Source organism: Nomascus leucogenys, chromosome 22a (genome assembly GCF_006542625.1).
Source record: "Nomascus leucogenys isolate Asia chromosome 22a, Asia_NLE_v1, whole genome shotgun sequence".
NCBI classification, from domain to species: Eukaryota; Metazoa; Chordata; class Mammalia; order Primates; family Hylobatidae; genus Nomascus; species Nomascus leucogenys.
This window is the reverse complement of record NC_044402.1, coordinates 6,443,397-6,461,028: the sequence shown is the minus strand read 5'-3', so window position 1 is coordinate 6,461,028 and position 17,632 is coordinate 6,443,397. Positions and strand designations below refer to the sequence as shown.

Genomic DNA, 17,632 nt, shown 5'->3' with positions numbered 1-17,632 from the left:
CACCTAAGCTTCCTTTCTGTTCACTGATGATCTGCACAACTCTCATTCATTTGCAAGTATTATCTTTATCTAATGTTTGGCCATTAAGAAACCCAAGTGGGTGTTCCATTGGATAAAGAATCAGGGAAAAGAAAAGCTCTATTTCTGAATTATGGATATATGCTCTGAATTAAAGAAATTAACTTTCCAGCATGCAAAGCAAAATAAAATAACTTTGTTGTTTTTTATTCCCTCTCTTTCTGCTGAGAAATACAATGTGAGAGTTTCTAAGTCCATTAGAAATAAATATAGAAAATCCTCTCACTATACCCCAAACCTGCATCTCCTTCTAAGCTCTCCTGTCTTAGTGAAGGTCAGCCAATGTCATGGCCTCAGCATACAAGTTACAAGGAAACCCTCGCATCTCACCTGGTCAGCATTTCATCTTGTAAATACTGTTTGGACTTTCTTCCTCATTCCTCTGCGTGGCTACAGTCCTTATTCCTTCTCACCTAGCTTGTTATTTGCAAAAACCTTCCAACTCTTGGAACCTAGTCTCAAAACCCAATACTGTCCTTCTGGAGTTGCTAATTGTACCATGTCACTCTCCTGTTCAAAATCTTCCTATGATTCCGCTCTGCCTTCAGAATAAACCCCAAGTTCCCAAGCACGGCTGAATAAGGAGGCGGCTCACGCTTCCCTCCAGCTTCAGGAACTGTCACCCACCTGCCGTCCCAGTTCCCTCCTGCCTGACACTACCCTCTCCTCCTGTTGTGGCCTGGCTTCTTGGGGAAGCCCCTCCTTACCCCGCCCTTCTGTGCACTCCCACAGCCCAGTCCTTATGCCCTCCAACCCAAGTCACGTTATCTGTGCACCTGCCTCCCCATCGGTCGGACTTGGAAGCCAGAGCCCCTTGTTGATCTCTGTGTCCCAAGTGCTCAGCACACAGAACCTAAAACCTGAAGTGGCCTTTGAGAATATTCACGTGATGCATGAACCCCCAGGGGAAAGGAAAGGGTCTCCAGTTTCTATTAAAAGCTCCTTCTCAGAGTCCTTTCAGAGCAGCGCCCAATCTCTTAGGTTGTCTGTCGATGGTCACTGATTACTTTTTGACCTACTCATTTTATCCTGGAGAATCAAAGGTTCACTGCAGCTACAAGTGCTCCTTGCTAATAAGGCATCAACAGCTTGGATTCAAAAGATGACTTCTGAGTCTAGGGAATGGCATTTTGGGATGGAAGGCCATGTAACACTAATCTTTAAACTCAATATCCCAAGAATAAATATGGTTTATTAACCATATGTATAAGAGTCCTTCATGCCTCTGATCTGCAAAGACCAGTGAGAAATATGCAGCAATGAGAAATAAATGAAGCCAAGTATTCTAGAACATTTCACTCGCAGAACATTTTAAACACTTCAACTGAATTAAAATCAACTCCATGAAGTTCTTGCCCAACACTGGATGTACTTTTCTGACCCCAAAACATTACCTTGACAACAAAGTGGAATGAGAAGCTGCCCGTATCATGAACTCCCAGGAGGGAGTCCAGGCACTCCCAGGGTGCTGGCAGTACAGGTACACAGGGACCTGCCAGCAGCACAAACAGGAGGGAAGTTAGAGGAAGGAAGAGAAAATTTAGGGAGATTGTGGAGAAAGGATTATGGGTGTTTAGGGTATTTTACAGATATTTCCCACTCTCAGCAAACGTCATGCTCAAGAAATGGCTTAACATGTCCACAGCAACCCTGACAGGCAAACAGGCTGGGATCCTGCCCCGGTCTGCAGCCCTTTCTCAGCGAGGGTCAGAATGTTTGGAGGCCGAGTGTCTTTTTTGTGTGGCACTGCCAAACACTTCCTCTAGGATGGTATCAAAAGTGTGTCTCAAGGCAAAGAACTGCAGCCCGAAGCACAGGCCTCGCCCCTCCCTTGCCTGAAGCCAGGTTTCTAGAGGACTCTCTCAGAGCAGAGCCCTCCCGTGGTGGGCCTGCAGAGGGGCCTTCCAAGGCTGTAAGGACTCCACTGCTCAGCAGGGGCCTTCTGGCAGGAGCCCCAGGAAATTACCACCTACGCCCAGAAATCTGCAGCCACTGACCAGGTCTGACTTGAAGCCCAGACTAAGAGAGGAGGGGCTGGGAGGGCCAGGGCTGGTCCAGGGGCAGCCTCCCGATGTCAAGCAAGGACAGAGTCCTTCCACCTCCTCCTCGCCCAGCTCCACGTGCCGCTTCCTGCCTCCCACACTGCCAGCTAACTCCCCTCTACAATATTGAGTGCCATCCTATGCCAGGCCCTAAGCGAGGCACTTGGAAAATGGCATGAAAAGTCTCAGTCCCTACCCATAGGGACATCTAGTGGAAAAGAGACACAGGGAGAAAAAAATTTATATATATACGTATATATAAAAGCATGTGGAACTGAGAATAGCCCCACAGGAGTCTCAAGTGCGCCCGGGGGAGGGGAGCGGGTGGCAGCCGGAGTTTGTTGGCAATGCTGGAGGAGGAACCCAGCAGGGAGTGGAAGCCTCCAGCAGCTCCATGGACCCCTGCTCCCTGAAAGCCACCACCTGCCTGCAGCACACACCACTCACATCTGTGGCTGGCTTGGTAACTGGATGGCACACTTGGTGCACAGCTGTATTCTAGTTTCGTTTACATATTAAAAGTAACATAGGAGGAAGAGCATGATATACACACACATGATATACATCCCTAAGATGGAAACAGAGTGAGGATCATTTACATTTTCTTTTCTGTGTTTTTCAAATTTTCTTCAATAAATATGTATTATATTGATTTCATGGCGGGGGGGGGAAGGATAAAGTAATACAGCCTCATCAAATAAAATTTGGAAAATATTTTTTAAAAACAAAGAAAAAATAAGATCACAATCACGTTAACATTTTGGTTTATTTCTTTCTGATCTTTTTTCCTAGGCGTGGGGCTTTTACACTCATTTATTCACCACTCATGAATTCATTAAAAAAATACCACAGGGATATAGCAACGAACAAAACAGACCCTCCCCCAAAATCACCCTACGTTCATGGATCTTCCATTCTAATGGGAGGTGGGGGGTGAACCAACAGGAATTTTTCAAAAAGGCAGAACCAGAGGATCTGAACAATAGAGGGAAATGCAACAGGACAGGGCAGGATGAGCTGGAGGCATAGTCATTCCACACAGGGTGCTCAGGGCAGCCACGCTGTAGGAGGTCTATAAGTGAGTCCCATAAGTGCCTAAGGAATGGGGGGTCTTAGGCAGAAGCGACAGCAAGAGCGAAGGAATCTGCTGGTGTCTGAAGAATAGCAGGGAACCAGAGGTGAGTCAGACCTGTGTGCATGGAGGGTGTGGGGAGACAGGTTGTTCGGAGAAACTTGTCTGCTATTGTAAAAATGGGCTTTTGAGACCGTAAGACTCATCTAAATATACATGTTTTAGATTTATTTTTCAATACACAAACAGAAGGACCTTGAAAAAGAACTTCCCTCCGCTGTGCTTGAATTTCCAGCTGCCCTTTCATCCCACCTGGTAGAGTCGCAGATTCAAATGCAAGCACTGATTATTCCAACATACTCTCTGTATGGGAACTAATACCACTGTCTATCAGTCACTTATAAGTATCCTTCTCATATCAACCGAAAAATCCTCAACAAAGGAAACCTGCTGCTTACATTAAGTTTGAACAAATCATGCAAGATATAAAGATGTGTTGTTTCTTCCAGCTTAGTACCACACCTTATAACCCTTTCTACATTTATTTCTCTGAGTGGCTAGGAAATTAGTTTATATTCACCAGAATCTCTAGCCTAGGTGTTCATCCAGCCCCTTACTTTCTTTAGCATTTCCTTGCTGTCACTGGTTTGGAATTACTGTTAACTGACTTGATTCTTCTGTTTCTACTACTGTAATCAGGTTTTTGGGATATTGTTAGAAGCAGACAGCGTTGCTGGGTTACAAATTCTACCTACTCCCTGAGTGATAGTCAGGGTAGACTGACAAGAAGAAGATGATCGTCAGGATAGACGCACACAAAAAAGAAAATCTCTTCTCTTAAAAGCCGAGCCTTGATTTCAAGACTTTATTTTTAAAAAGACATTAACAGTAATATGTATCATATACAACTTTGTAGTGTTAAAATAGAATTTCTTAAATTCTACTCCAGTAAATTTCCCATGAAATCTTATAGTTACAATGGGAAACAGTTCGACAAGAGTGCAGAGTGCAGAATGTCAGGAACGTAACCACTGTAAGACAAAGTACCAGCATCCTGAATAAACCTTCTACAGGTTAGTAATGTTTCTGCCAGGACTGTGGTAGGTTAAAAAGTATGTAAGTCATATTAGGGAAAATACAGCGTTGGTTGTCATCAATTTCTTTCTTTTATTTTGAGATAAACTAACCTCTTTTTTTTTTAACATTTGGTAGGGGAAAAGGAGTTGTTTTATCCCATTTACATGGAAGCCAAACAAAAACCAATGTGCAGATGAGTGTATGAGGTGCCAACGGATGGAAGCTTCGCTAGGGACCACGGGGGCCTGGCGGCAGCCTCAACGCCATCAGGTGGACCCTGGGGCTGGGGGTAGGGCACTGCTCACCTTGCTACAGAGGCTCCTATGTTAATTCTTTTTGTTTGTTTAGAGTAAAGCCAAGCATTATTGCTTTAATTTTATTAAAAAGAACTCTAATAATCAATTGAGTTTAGGAACAGATGATCTCATTCAAAAAAAGAAAAAGAAAAATACTACAGTCAGATATTAAAAGCTACCTGAAGATTTCTTAAATTTCAAGCTTATGGTCAATTTAAAATACCTCTGAAGAAAAACAAAACAAAAAATGTAAAATTATATTCATTAATGAAGATAAGTTATAAAACATGCTATTATGTCTTAGTATTTATTACAAATTAAATTAAGCATATCCAAATTAAGGCAAAAATGTAATTATAAAAAGGGAACTATTCTTTCTTGCCACAATTTAAATACTTTTAAGATTCAAGAGCGTACTTGTTGCTAGACCTTCCCAAATTAGCACTAGGATATTCTGTCTTCAGTGTCTGGCGCACACTACATGTGTTCTGGCCATTCTGGGGAATTCAATGTGAAATAATCATTCACGGCATTTCTTTATTCTATTTATAATACTGCTAATAACAAGGAAAGCTGACAGAGAAAAGATGAACATAAAACCTAATCAAACAGTATACCAGTATAAAGTATGATATTTCAAAATGATCTGAAATGTATCCTATTTCTGCCTACTAGTATCAGGAAATCTTTATCAGACAACCCTCTCACAGAGCACAGAGGGCTTCACCTCTGCTGCTGCCTGGAATCCGAAGAATGTGGAGAAACAGAGCCTGCCTCCTCCTCTTCCCAGCTGTGGGCGACCATAATAATACAATTTCCTCCTCCCCAGGCTTCCCAGGTGTGAGGATGCCAGCTGACTCCTGCATTCAAGGGCGAGGAGCCCAAGGCACCAGCCCCCTCCTCCCGCCCCACAGCACCAGGGAAAGCAACTAACAAACACAGGTTCGTAAACATGGCCAGGGATTCATCAGCCCATCAGGGGAAGGGACCGGGGACAAGAAAGAATCAGAAGTACAGAACTGGAAACAGAGAGTCAGCAAAGAAAAGAAGACACAAAAGGGAAAATGAGAAATACTATTTTTTCCCCAATAAATGAGCATTTTAAAGAGAATCAGTAAAAAGAAACTTTGGTTTAGTCTGTGGTACAATAAGAAAAGAAAATGAATGTTGAGGCTGGAATTATGGCTTAGCAAATACATGTAGTTCACTGTGGCTTTTGAAAATGGTATAAGATTCAAGCTCCCAGTTTTCAGTATTAGTCAATGCAGTAAAAGAAAAATACCAGCTTCTATTTGTGGGCGGTGGGGAGGAGTGGCCAGTTTGGTTTTGTTTGTTCCTTTTGGAGGGAGGCAGCGGGGCAGGGGGGTACGATGGGTAGGTGGAATAACACCCCCCTCCCAAAGCTTAGCAACAACAGCCTCCCAGATTCAACACAACACAGGGGAAGAGGTCGTTACCAGGCCATTGGTGTGGTTACACATATCCCATAAAGGAATCAGAGCCAGGGTCACGCGGGAACCATCCTCTGTGGGAATTTGGTTTTGCCTCGTCATAACAGAAGAGACTGCCCACCTATAACGAGACAAATGGTGATTTAAGGTTGGAACATTTAAAAGCCAAGTACAATAAGAAATAACATAACCAAAAATTTAGGTTTGACCTCTTACAAATGTACAAAGTCTTTTCCTAAGTAACAAAGGTAATGTTTGGCCTTCATCATCATTTAAAAACAAACCCAGGGTTTTAAAGAGCCAGGGGAAATGCAGGAGTGAGTGTTTAAGGGAGACTGTTCTGAAGAGACACAGCCAGAAGGAGGGCTTTGCGCAGGGCTCAGGCCCCTTCCCGGGTCTTCATGACTCACAAAACCCACTCCCCGACACCCCTAACCCAACCCTCTTTTGCCCAAATGCTGACTCTGCACCTATTTTAAGCCTCATTGAAGAGCAAACCATAAAACTCCTTTCTGATCAGAAATCCTCTATGAATTGTAAGAAATGTAAAATGTGACTTTTTTATTACACTGTGCAGTGAATTAAATCTCTCCGTTCAAAAAAAGTCCCCATTTTACACTGGCATAGTCTTTTTTAAATAAGAAAAGAAAAATCCATAGGACCACCCAACACTAATGTTAATCTCAAGTAGCATTTGGCTACCTCAGCTAATCCCCTGCCATGACAGATTAATGGCAATTTCTACGCGGCTATGAAAATGCCGATACTTATCCAAGCTGCTCATGATAACTTCTGAAAGATGAGCTCTGTTTGGATGCTTTAATGGTCACAGCAGGTCACTTCTCACTGAAGCCCTTCCCTCCCTTCCAGGATCCCACTTCATTTAGAAACCACCCCCAATACATAGGCACACACACAGCCCACACCAACCTGTAGTCCTCATAAGTGAAAGAATCCTTCAAGGGCAGTTTGTTGGCATGAGGATGGGTCTGGGAATTAGAAGTTTTAGAAAGCAGAGGTGAAAAGAGAAAAAGGGAAAACAGAAATCAGTCAGCAGAATTTCATTATTTAGCTGCCTAACAGATCCTAACAAGAGCCAAATGAAGCAGGCGGCGTCCAGCCGTGCTACAGAGGGATCATCGCGCTGTTATGCTCTCATACATCACTGTCAACTTAATTTGTTGTGCCCAGCAGCCGCCATAAATCTGCTTCTTCATATTTCGATACTAGCACCCACAGACACCACGCAAAATACAATTTAAGGTGGACCGACTTTACAAAAGGCAGGCATGCCCACGCGATAAGCACTGGATCTAAGCAGAAACGCGGAGCCGCCCAAGCCAGGTCCGTCCTGGCCCCACTCTGCACCTCATGCCATGATGTACCGCACAGGCCTTCTGAGAGGGTTCAAATCCCATGTCAACAAAAGGAACAATTAAAGGCACTCTAATTGGTTAAAAGCTCTTTCATTTCTCTCTGACTTAAGTCATTTGATGGGAATCAACTTGTTGTTCGCACATCAATCATATACACGGCAAATGCGGATCAAGCACGGAAAATCAGGAGAAGTGCAGGTCTACGAGACTGTAAAATAACTTCACAAACACATAGGATAACGACAAAACAGATCAGCATATTTGAATTTTACTTCTTTCCTGGACAAAAGAACATTTGGTAAAAATACTAAAACTTCACTTTTATGAGAAAATTATATAGATTTCATATTCTCTCTTCACCATGTCCCCCACCTTAGGCCTTTCAAGCACTTAAAAACTTTGTCTCAAATAAGAAATTAAAAGCTGTTAACAGTACAATTTTGATCTTCAGTTTCAATTACGGTCTGATAGACAGATTGTAGTAAGTGATCAAATGAACAAATGGTTATTTCTGAGATACAAATGAAATCCTGCTGAAGCCGGGTCTCCGCACCACTGTTAATGCAGGAAGCTCCATGTAGCCTGCAGTTTTCACTCCTGACGCATTGGCATCACAAGTGCACTGTAATTTATCATCGCTCACTGTAATTTATCATCGCTCACTGTAATGTACTCGCTGGCACCCTACACAGGACAGTAGGGGATGAGGTAAAAGTAGCTAAAACCGTAAATCAATTAGAAAACAAAAGCTTGTGCTCAGTGCGCAATTTTAGGCAAATCATGTATTACAAAAGGCTGCCAATTGAGTGTTAGTTCCCAGGTGCCCGACTCTCCCCTTGAGTCTTTTAGCCCAGTTTTAACCCTTTGGAAGAAATGTCAAAATATATTCACATAATTTTTTTTTTTTTTTGAGATGGAGTCTCACTCTGTCGCCCAGACTGCAGTGCAGTGGCACAATCTCAGCTCACTGCAACCTCCGCCTCGCAGGTTCAATGGATTCTCCTGCTTCAGCCTCCCGAGTAGCTGTAACTACAGGCACGTGCCACCACGCCCAGCTAATTTTTTTTTTTTTTTGTATTTTTAGTAAAGACGAGGTTTCACCATATTAGCTAAGCTGCTCTCGAACTCCTGACCTTGTGATCCTCCCGCCTTGGCATCCCAAAGTGCTGAGATTACAGGCGTGAGCCACCAGGCCCAGCTAGCTGTTCACGTATTTTTTAAAATGTGTTCTGTGATAAAAATGAAATTAATGCAGGCATATTGTAAGTCAACATATAAAATAATATACTGTCCAGGGGCATTTTCTAGCTGATACAGGAACATGTGGAAATCCTATGGGGTGAGGGGGGTGGGAGGGTCACCAACATGGTGAAGACAGGTGAGAATCCTACAGGATTGAAGCTTCTCACTCCCTTTTCTTTGTAACAGATGAAATACAAGGTTATGTTCTAAGAGTCCTAAAAATGTTTTCCATTTAATTATTATTAAACTTAACCACATCAGCGTTCAGGTCTTTCCTTACTAAAGTATAAACTGGCATATAAGAACTACCTTTCCCCTAAAAACTAACTTGATCACAAGAAATACCACAAAAAAACTTCAAAAGTGTAAAGAAAAGGAATTCCATCGCTAAAATTTCCTTTCACTTGCAATAAAAGGAAACTTCGCATTACCCGATCAACTGGGAACTTTGCACATCATGCCTGTTTTCATACTCTAGGAAGTGGCAAAGTGTTGTTTTTATTATTTTTATGTATTTTATTTAAACTGTAGAATTAAACTGTAGAAAGTTAGTAAGTTCCAATGCTAAATGTCTAAGTCTAAAAATCTGGAACCCCCACTAAGAAGTTTGACTTATTAAATGGCAGAAAAGATGACAATATTCAAAACTGGAATGCTAAATCTAAAAATAACTTGAAGAGTCTTCTAACTCTCAAATTTCTTTAAGTAGCCTTGGACCCTACACAACTATCCAAACATGGGTAATCTCCATCAACAGACGGAAAATTAACTCTTCAAAATGTTTCTCTTCCTGCTATTCATACACATTTCTTACCGAACATACAAGTCCATGCTCACAGTACTGATGAAATCATTAAAAAAAAAAAAAAAAAACTCAAGAAAAAAATGTGTCACTGCACTCTTCAGATTAATTTTGAAGATCATTTTGGCTGCATGGTTACATAATATTTGCAGAATCTGTTAGAAATAGTTGTTCTTATCTTATTAAGAAATAGGGTGTACACACTGTACATAATTCTGGTTAAAAAAAGGATTCTGCCACTGACACATGCACTTAACAGTGACACTGAAGCAAAATGTGACACTAACGGAGAAAGGAAGTAACTTTCTCTCCACAGAGCTCTCATTACTATGACACTACCGCCACCTACTGGCATCTTGGGAGAGTAGATTACAGTCGCAGAGTTCTTGATATTTCCCAGGGCAAGGCCTTTAAAGCAACTTACTGTAAACCAAAAACTGGGCTTATCAAAAACAGCTACTACTTCAGCTTTACCCAAGTAAAATTTGGTTTCTAAAAAGAAAAATCTCTGCTATCTCTAAAAACTATTATATAATAGTTTTATAAGAATCTTGAGACATTCAAATATCAAAAATATTCATAATTTAAAAATATTTAATTTTGAAAATAAATGGTTTTACTTATTCTGAAGAAGTGAACAAGGATAAGACAAATGTCTATCCCAAACAATTTTCATTTAAGCTCAGATAATGACTGTATTAAAAAAAAAAAAAAAAAACCTTTTTCCCTGTTGAAGACCAAGTTAAAACACATCTTCCAAAAATTATTAATCTGAAGTTACTGGAAAGTTCCTAAAATATCCTTAGATGAAAATCTTTAAGCTCATATGTTATACAAAGGATAACTGAGCGTTCCTCACTTAATGAAGCAAAGTGGTGCTTATAAAGGTTTTGTTGATTGCAATAGCCTTTTCACTAGAAGACATTCCTAGCTTGCACTTTAAAAATAAAAATGTACAATTAAAACAGAAAACGTACTCTCTGCAGCCAATTGGTTTTAGCTTCCAAACCAATTGTAACTGTAGATTCCGAGACACAGACACACACGGGATGGGTAAGGAGGGTTCCTGGGAGGCTTCTGCCTGCCACTGTCAGAAAGACGACACTGAGAGGGCCTCTCAGGCACCGGTGGCCCAGCAGCAGCAGGCGATGGGGTCTCCTGAAGCGCTACCTCCCCTCAGCCCACACCTCCCAATAAATGCACGGATTTTCTCCAGATTTTTAAAGTGATTAATATTTTTACTTTCTTGAGCACAATAAATATATGAAGATGGAGAAATGAACCATCGCTGTGGCTCATAATCAGGCCTGAAGCACTACAGAGCCAGGCAACCCAGGGACGCACTCTTCTCCTTCCCTCTTCCAGCAAAAGGAGGCATTCCATGTGAGACACAGTAATATTGTACCGAGTACAAAATAATCACTATGTTTGGGAAAGATTAATATCTAAAATTGTTTGTTTGGCTTCAATAAAAAAGAGCAATATTGCTAAATATGTAAGTATGACATTTTGAAGAATTTACCATATTGCATGGGTCTGGTAGCTATGCTTAAGGAAATTAAAAACCACTACAGTCAGCATATTTGATCCTTATTAAAGTTCTGTCTTGAACTATCACTCACATAAAACAAAAATAAACCAAGAAGAAATTTAAATAAAATCTATGGATTATAAGTGTTTGAAGATGAAAAAATGAACAATATTCTGGCTTTAAAAAATTGATTTAGCATGCAGCTTCTCTTTATAGTCCCTTGATAAAAATGAAATCTCCCTAACAAACACTTAATAAAACCTGTCAATATCTCTGGAAAGAAAAATGACACAAATGCATTAAGTATTAAATACCCTTGGAAAAAGTCACATATTCTATGAATTTTTGATGTACTATCTTGACATTAATGTAAAACCTTGATATTTATAATTGACAGATATTTAATAAAGTATAAAAGAAGATGGCTGCTGCGCGGCATGCAAATGTTCCAGGGTGATCAGAAACGAGAGATACAGACATGCACTTAAACTAAACAAACAGTTAATATGTGTTACACAAATCAGCTGCAGGCTTATTTTAAGCTCATACAACAAACCTTTGTGGAGAACCAAAATAAGCAGAATTCATTATTATGTGAATCCCTAATTCAGAAACATCTAGTATGTGAAACAGCTTTGAAACATTAACAGCTCTGCACAGGAACAAAATACATTTGAGTTAAGGTTTTTTTGTTTTTCATGTTTTTTAAACATTTAACAATAAGCATTTTTAAAATAAAATAAAGGTATTTCCATAAATACATGGAGAGGTATTTCCTAAAACAATTCTCAAAAGACCATATTTAACCTAAAGAATCGAAATGCTCTGAAGAAAAAAAAATATTAGAACACACAAGTGGCCTCTAAGACACAAACATTTCTCAAAATCAGATATTTACTTTTCTAAAGAATTCTCTACCCAGACTGATTTTTACTTAAAGAAAAACAAGTTGAATATATTAATCACCTTCAATGAGGCATTTAACTATACAAAAAGGAAAGTTGCTCATAGAAATGATTCTAAATACTGTATGTTAAAGAATTTACATTCTGCCATAATGCATAATTATTAATTTCAAATATATTTATGGAAGAATTCAGTGACTCTGCCCTGTTTGATGACTATAGTATCAGAAATGACAAAATATAATTTAGAAGTTGTACCTAGCTTGTTCTGATAAAAAACCATAATGCCATGCAATTAAATTTTTCTGACTAAAATCCATCTGGGTCGTGTTTTGCTTCACTCCTTAAGCATACATTAAAAGAGATAGTCAGGGGCTAATTAGCCAGGAACAGACACACCTAACTCCAGTGATGGTTTCATTTTACTTCCTTCTGCAAGAATGAGATCAGTCACAAACTCTCACATTTGGCCTTTTAGGGTGGATGCAATTTTGTAAGTTTCAGAAATGTGACCCTATCTCATATAACCAAGAGACCTCCGGTCTGACAAACTCCTGGGCAGGACAGCCTGTGGCATCCTCCCTAGGCCCACTGTGGATCCATGGCCTCGGCAAATACACGTGCTTTGTAAAAATTAAGGAGAAAGCGGAGGTGCAAGAGACAGCTCCATCAGCCCATCCTATACGCCTACAGAGACCCCCGAATCCTCTTCAAAGCAATACTGCACCAATCAGAGAGAGAATGGGACCAGACAGAGAGTAAGAAGAGGGACATCCCCAGAAGGAAACGGAGTGAGGAGAAATGGGAGAAGAGAAACAAAAAGAAGAAAGCTGAATATTGCAAAGATGGAAAAGATGGCAGGCAGGAGAAAAATTTACACTAAATACCTTGAGGTTTCCCCTTTCTAACCCCAAATGAAGGCTCATAAGCAGCAGCATGCAAGACAGCGAGTTTCTAGGAGGCTGATCAACCCGTCTTCTAAGTGGATATAATACAGTTTAACAGAATGACAAATTGCAAAGTATCTCTTCAATTGAAAATTTAGTTTTGATGACCATAAATCAGAATCAAAACATGGTCCACATGTTCAGCTCTTGAGGGAAAAAAAATCAATTTTTAAGACTTTTATTTTTAAGCACAGATTATATCCAACTCTTCAGGGAATTTTTCATCACAAAGTTCCTTGAATTCACTCAGTATGATGAAATAAAAATTTAAATACATCAATACACATTGAATTAAGATTTTCTGCCTTTCGCTTATATATAATTTTTCTATGACAGATATGTATTACCTTATAATTTAAAAAATTTAAATTAAGAAAATGAAATTAGTGGAGAAATAACACTGTTCAATATATTTATAAAATTATGATGGAAGAACTTTTTCTCCCATTGGAAGACACTGAATCTATAATCTACATCCAGTTAAATTTAATTAAAGTTTGTTGAAACATGGCAAAAGATACGTCTGTTTAAAAACCTTTTTATTAGCTACCATTTGTATACTCTATGATGGGCAACCAATTATGAACCAAATTTAGTCACAATCCATCAACATTTTTGATCGTCAATTACTCAACAAATACTTATTGACTTAGAAAAAAAGATGAAGATAGGTTAAAACTAGAAATTCATTCATTCAACATATATTTCATTTCCTGAGCACATCCAAAGTGGAAGGCACTGTACATCACTGATATCATCGGAGGTACTGCCTAGCAGTGAAGACAGTAAGTGACCAAAAAACCACAAAAGGACGGTACACAAGGTCGTGCAAATCCCTCTTCTTCCGGGCCACCTTCTCCAGTCTCCAGGTCCCTGTTGATCCTTCTGCCCTGTTCCTGCCTTTCCCACGCTGGCCTCAGTCTGCCCCTCACAGCTGCACGCGCTGTGGCCATTTGATTAGCATCTCTTCCCCGCCCAGTCCCCACAGGCAGGCTCAGCAAGGCAGGGACCATGTCTTCTTTGACCACCTGTGAGTCCCCAGTGCCTTGCTCAGTGCCTCATTCAAAGAATTCCTCTTCTTTTTTAGAATTTTAAAATTTATTTTTAATTACACCTGCTGGAATGGGACAAAAAAATCCTCTTTCTCCAAGTGACAAGATACACTTCTACTCTTTTTCCTGGGACAGCGGAGGAAAGCTATGACTTCAAAGGTGCTGCTGAGAGGCTGCACCAGGGACTGGCAACCCCAGGGGAATCTGATCTCCACATTCCTCTTCGGAAAGCTCCAGCCCATGTGGGCACCCCTGCCACACCAAGGCAGTGACTGTAGGCTTCAAAAAACACAGTTTTCCACATCCTTCTATCCTATGTTCCCTCTTATGAACAGAATATTCTTCTACCATCTAGGGGTCAGAGAATCTTCTCATTTTTTTCCCCAAATCTCTCTTTAAACACATTTGAGAAAGCTCTATTCTAAGAATCCAAAGAGAAACAACACAGATCAAGCCCACCAGTCCTCTGTACCAAATGGTCACCAAATCTCCCCCCACCCCCAACTCACCCCAAGCACGTAGCCTTCGAAGAGGTGAGGCTGGGAACCTGCCAGGTCATCGAAGCATGCTGCCCAACCCACTTGTGCTGCCATTTCCTCACTGGAAAAAGCGGGGGGAAGGGGGGGGGGACGGGGGTGTTGCAGACAAGCTACTGCTGTCTTCTTTAAAGACAGTAAATCTTTCGCGTCTTTGCCTTTTGACACTACCTGTCTCCCCACCCCCACCCCCAACATCTCAATCTGCTGACTGACTTAAGGACTCTAAACCATGACCAAGCCTCATTCTCTGGTCTGCAAAAAGTCAACTCCACCAAGCGATCAATGCTTATTCAAAAGGTATATATACTTCCAACTCCTCCATCTTATTAAATAAACTAGAAATAAACTGAATGGTAAAAACTGTTATTATTTTATAGGCAGGCTAGAGTGTATCAAAAAAGCAGGCTAGAATTATGTATTATCGCCAGTTTCATAATATATTGTTTTAATTTCAGCAATTTTGGTTTTCAATAATTCAGGATAACTACCTTGGACTCTGTTTAAATGAGTCAATCTAGCATGATCAGAGTAATCAGTCATTTACAAGAGAATGTTGGGACCACCATAATGAAACCAACTTCCTTTATAAGGTAACTGACATTCAGAACATGCAGATAAACTCCTGTCCTAGAAAGGCATGACCTCAGCTTGGTATATAAGAAAGCTCTCTGTCATCTCCATGAGAAAGAGTGGGAGAGGGAGACAGACACTAGCAGTCATCATTTGCTGAGTGCTCTGTGCCAGGCACTCTATTGAGAACTCTATGTGCATATAATTTAATCATCTCAATTCCTATGAAATGGCACTTATTAGCCTCATTCTACAGATGAGGAAACTGAGAGAGAGAGACATTAAAAGCGTACCCAAGTTTACCCAGTTAGTAAATGACGAGGCTAGGTAACAACCCAGACAAGAGTTTTCTGGAGTTTACTTCAAGGCAGAGGATATCTACTTGTCCTACTTTTATAAATAAAGTCTTATAAAGTCTAATAAAATCAATATATTTTTGCTTGGTGAAATTCCAGAAAAATGCTTGGTAACTACTGTTCTCATTTAAAATTCACCATAGAGGTATTATAAACGGCATTATGAAGTTTAAAGGCAGGCAACATTAGCAAAACTAAGACAGTGAGTCTATTATTTCCCGCACCATCAGAAAGAATACCATGTTTAGCTGTAAGTCTTTGGTCATAAAATCTCAGTCCTGGATGGTAACTTAGATGACCTGGTCTAATTCTGTTCACCATGCACATGAAGAAGTTTGGTCCAGAAAACATATGTATCAAATACATGTAGGAGAGAGGTCATATTTGGCATTTCCTTCACTAGAATTATGCCACATCGATGTCCCAACAATTTCCACTATTCCATCATCTGGAATTCCTATCATTTTTATGATAACTCTTAACAGCCTCAAAGACACCCCACAGCTTTGCCAATCATTAAACCAGTATATCAAGTTATTATACTAGCATTATCTTTTTGGCTACTTTCAACTCTCCTTATTGTCATGTTGTTAGGGAAATGAACTTTGGTCCCTTAAACATTCTGCTTTTAAGCCTAAAGGAAGTTGAGTAGTCTGTGAGGAGCTCACGAGGAATGAGCTCTAGGGGTGCACCACAGAATCTGAGAACCCTTCTCTGTAAACTGTTGGGGTTCTAACAAAGACAAGCCAAATCCTGATGTAATAAGTCAATCCCACTGATTTAGGAGGACTGCCACAATTGACTGAGCCTGAGACAGCCACATTCTCAAGAGCACCATCTAAATCCATACATCACATACACTGCCTTGTCACCAGCTGCCAGGAGTTTACTTAGGTAAATCTCACTGATAACAAAATCTAAGGTAAAGGTCCCTGCTGTATCATACCCGGCTGCTGGTCACAAAGGAGGGGAGTGGGGAGTGGGGATGCAGGGGAGAAAACACAGCTCAAAACCCCTTCCCCCATCAAAGGCTCAGTGTGCGGCTCTGCGGAGCCCCGCAGCCCCCCAGGCACCTGGGGACAGAGGGTCTGTGGATACCAGCAAGTCGCAGATGCGCTGGCTCTGCTCCTCCACCTCAGGAAGCTGTTACTTGAGGGAAGCAGTTTCCAGTTATTCATATTCCCTCCTTTTCTCTATTCCCCACGCTCAAAGAGTGTTCAAAAGGTACCAGTCAAAGAGAAAATCCGCAACACTGTCCCTGGGTTGTTCTAGATAGAGCCAAATTACTGTTCTCACCTACAGCGGAGAGGTGTAAAGGCCTTTCAGCGGGAAGTAACAAAACTTCTTTGTTTATAATATACAGTCACTGAGAAAGAGCTATAGCTCTCAAAATCTAAGTAACCTTTTTGTGTATCCTCTGAGAAGGGAACCCTCAAACATATTACCCTGAAATTTGACAAATAAAACGAATATTTTAACATTACTAGTAAAATGTCCCATTAAAACTGCAACGAACTGTATTATAGGATTATAATTTATTAGAGTCAAAACAGAATGGTATTATATAGTAAGTCAAGACACTTGAATAACCAAACGTAATTTAAAATCTCCATACCTTTGGGTAGAGTACCTGAGAGGTTTGTTATTAAGCAAAACTATTTCATATTACCTTCAGTTGATTTTTTAAAATTGCCTTTCTCATTTCATTAGGAGTCCAAAATAGGTACCAGAAGGCTCTTACACACTGTTATGAAGGAAAAAAAAAAAAAAAAAAGGGCAGGCACTAAGATGCCATCAGTACTTGCTATTTCTCCATTAGCATTAAGATATGTTAGAAAAAAAGTCATTCACAATACTTCCGTAAGTGCTGTTAAAGTTACACTCTGTCTTAAACTGAACAGGGGGTAAAATCTGGAAGAACAAAGAAGCAAGGCCAAATCACACAGAGTGCACCCACCTGTACCTGGTTTCTCTTATAAGAACAGCCAAGGGATATCCAAGTAGCACAAGTTAGAAAATTCAAGTCTGATTACTTCCTTTTTCATAAAAATCATACTTTGCCTTGTATTTTCTTAATTAAATGCTCTACTGATCAACGGTGGTAAAATGGATTTCACTCTCTTTTTTTTTCCAGAGGAAATACTATCTCACATTGTTAAGAATGATACCATTTTGTTGGAGCATTCAATTTCTGGAAACAAATTTTCAATGAAAGAATAGTTTAATCAGCGCAGATCTTTTAAGCACTACCTAGAAAACAGGTAATTATTAAATTGTCCACTTGGAATAGAATGCA

General features: G+C 40.3%; 1 protein-coding gene across 5 annotated transcripts in view; it reads right to left on the bottom strand.

Moving 5' to 3' along the window:
• Positions 1 to 17,632, bottom strand: part of SETD3 (SET domain containing 3, actin histidine methyltransferase) — an 85,264-nt gene that overhangs the window by 10,652 nt on the left and 56,980 nt on the right. For 4 of the 5 annotated variants that reach the window (XR_004028029.1, XR_004028030.1, XM_030804060.1 and 1 more), the window contains exons 7-8: positions 6,947 to 7,005; positions 6,023 to 6,137 (exon numbers count right to left, since the gene is read on the bottom strand). Coding sequence is in view for 3 of the 5 variants with exons in the window: in XM_030804060.1 (XP_030659920.1) it covers positions 6,023 to 6,137; positions 6,947 to 7,005 (174 nt within the window). In the remaining 2 variants the exon portion in view is untranslated. Of the gene's footprint in view, positions 1 to 2,776; positions 3,275 to 6,022; positions 6,138 to 6,946; positions 7,006 to 17,632 lie in introns of those variants that run through there. The other variant, XM_030804062.1, reaches the window with a different exon arrangement.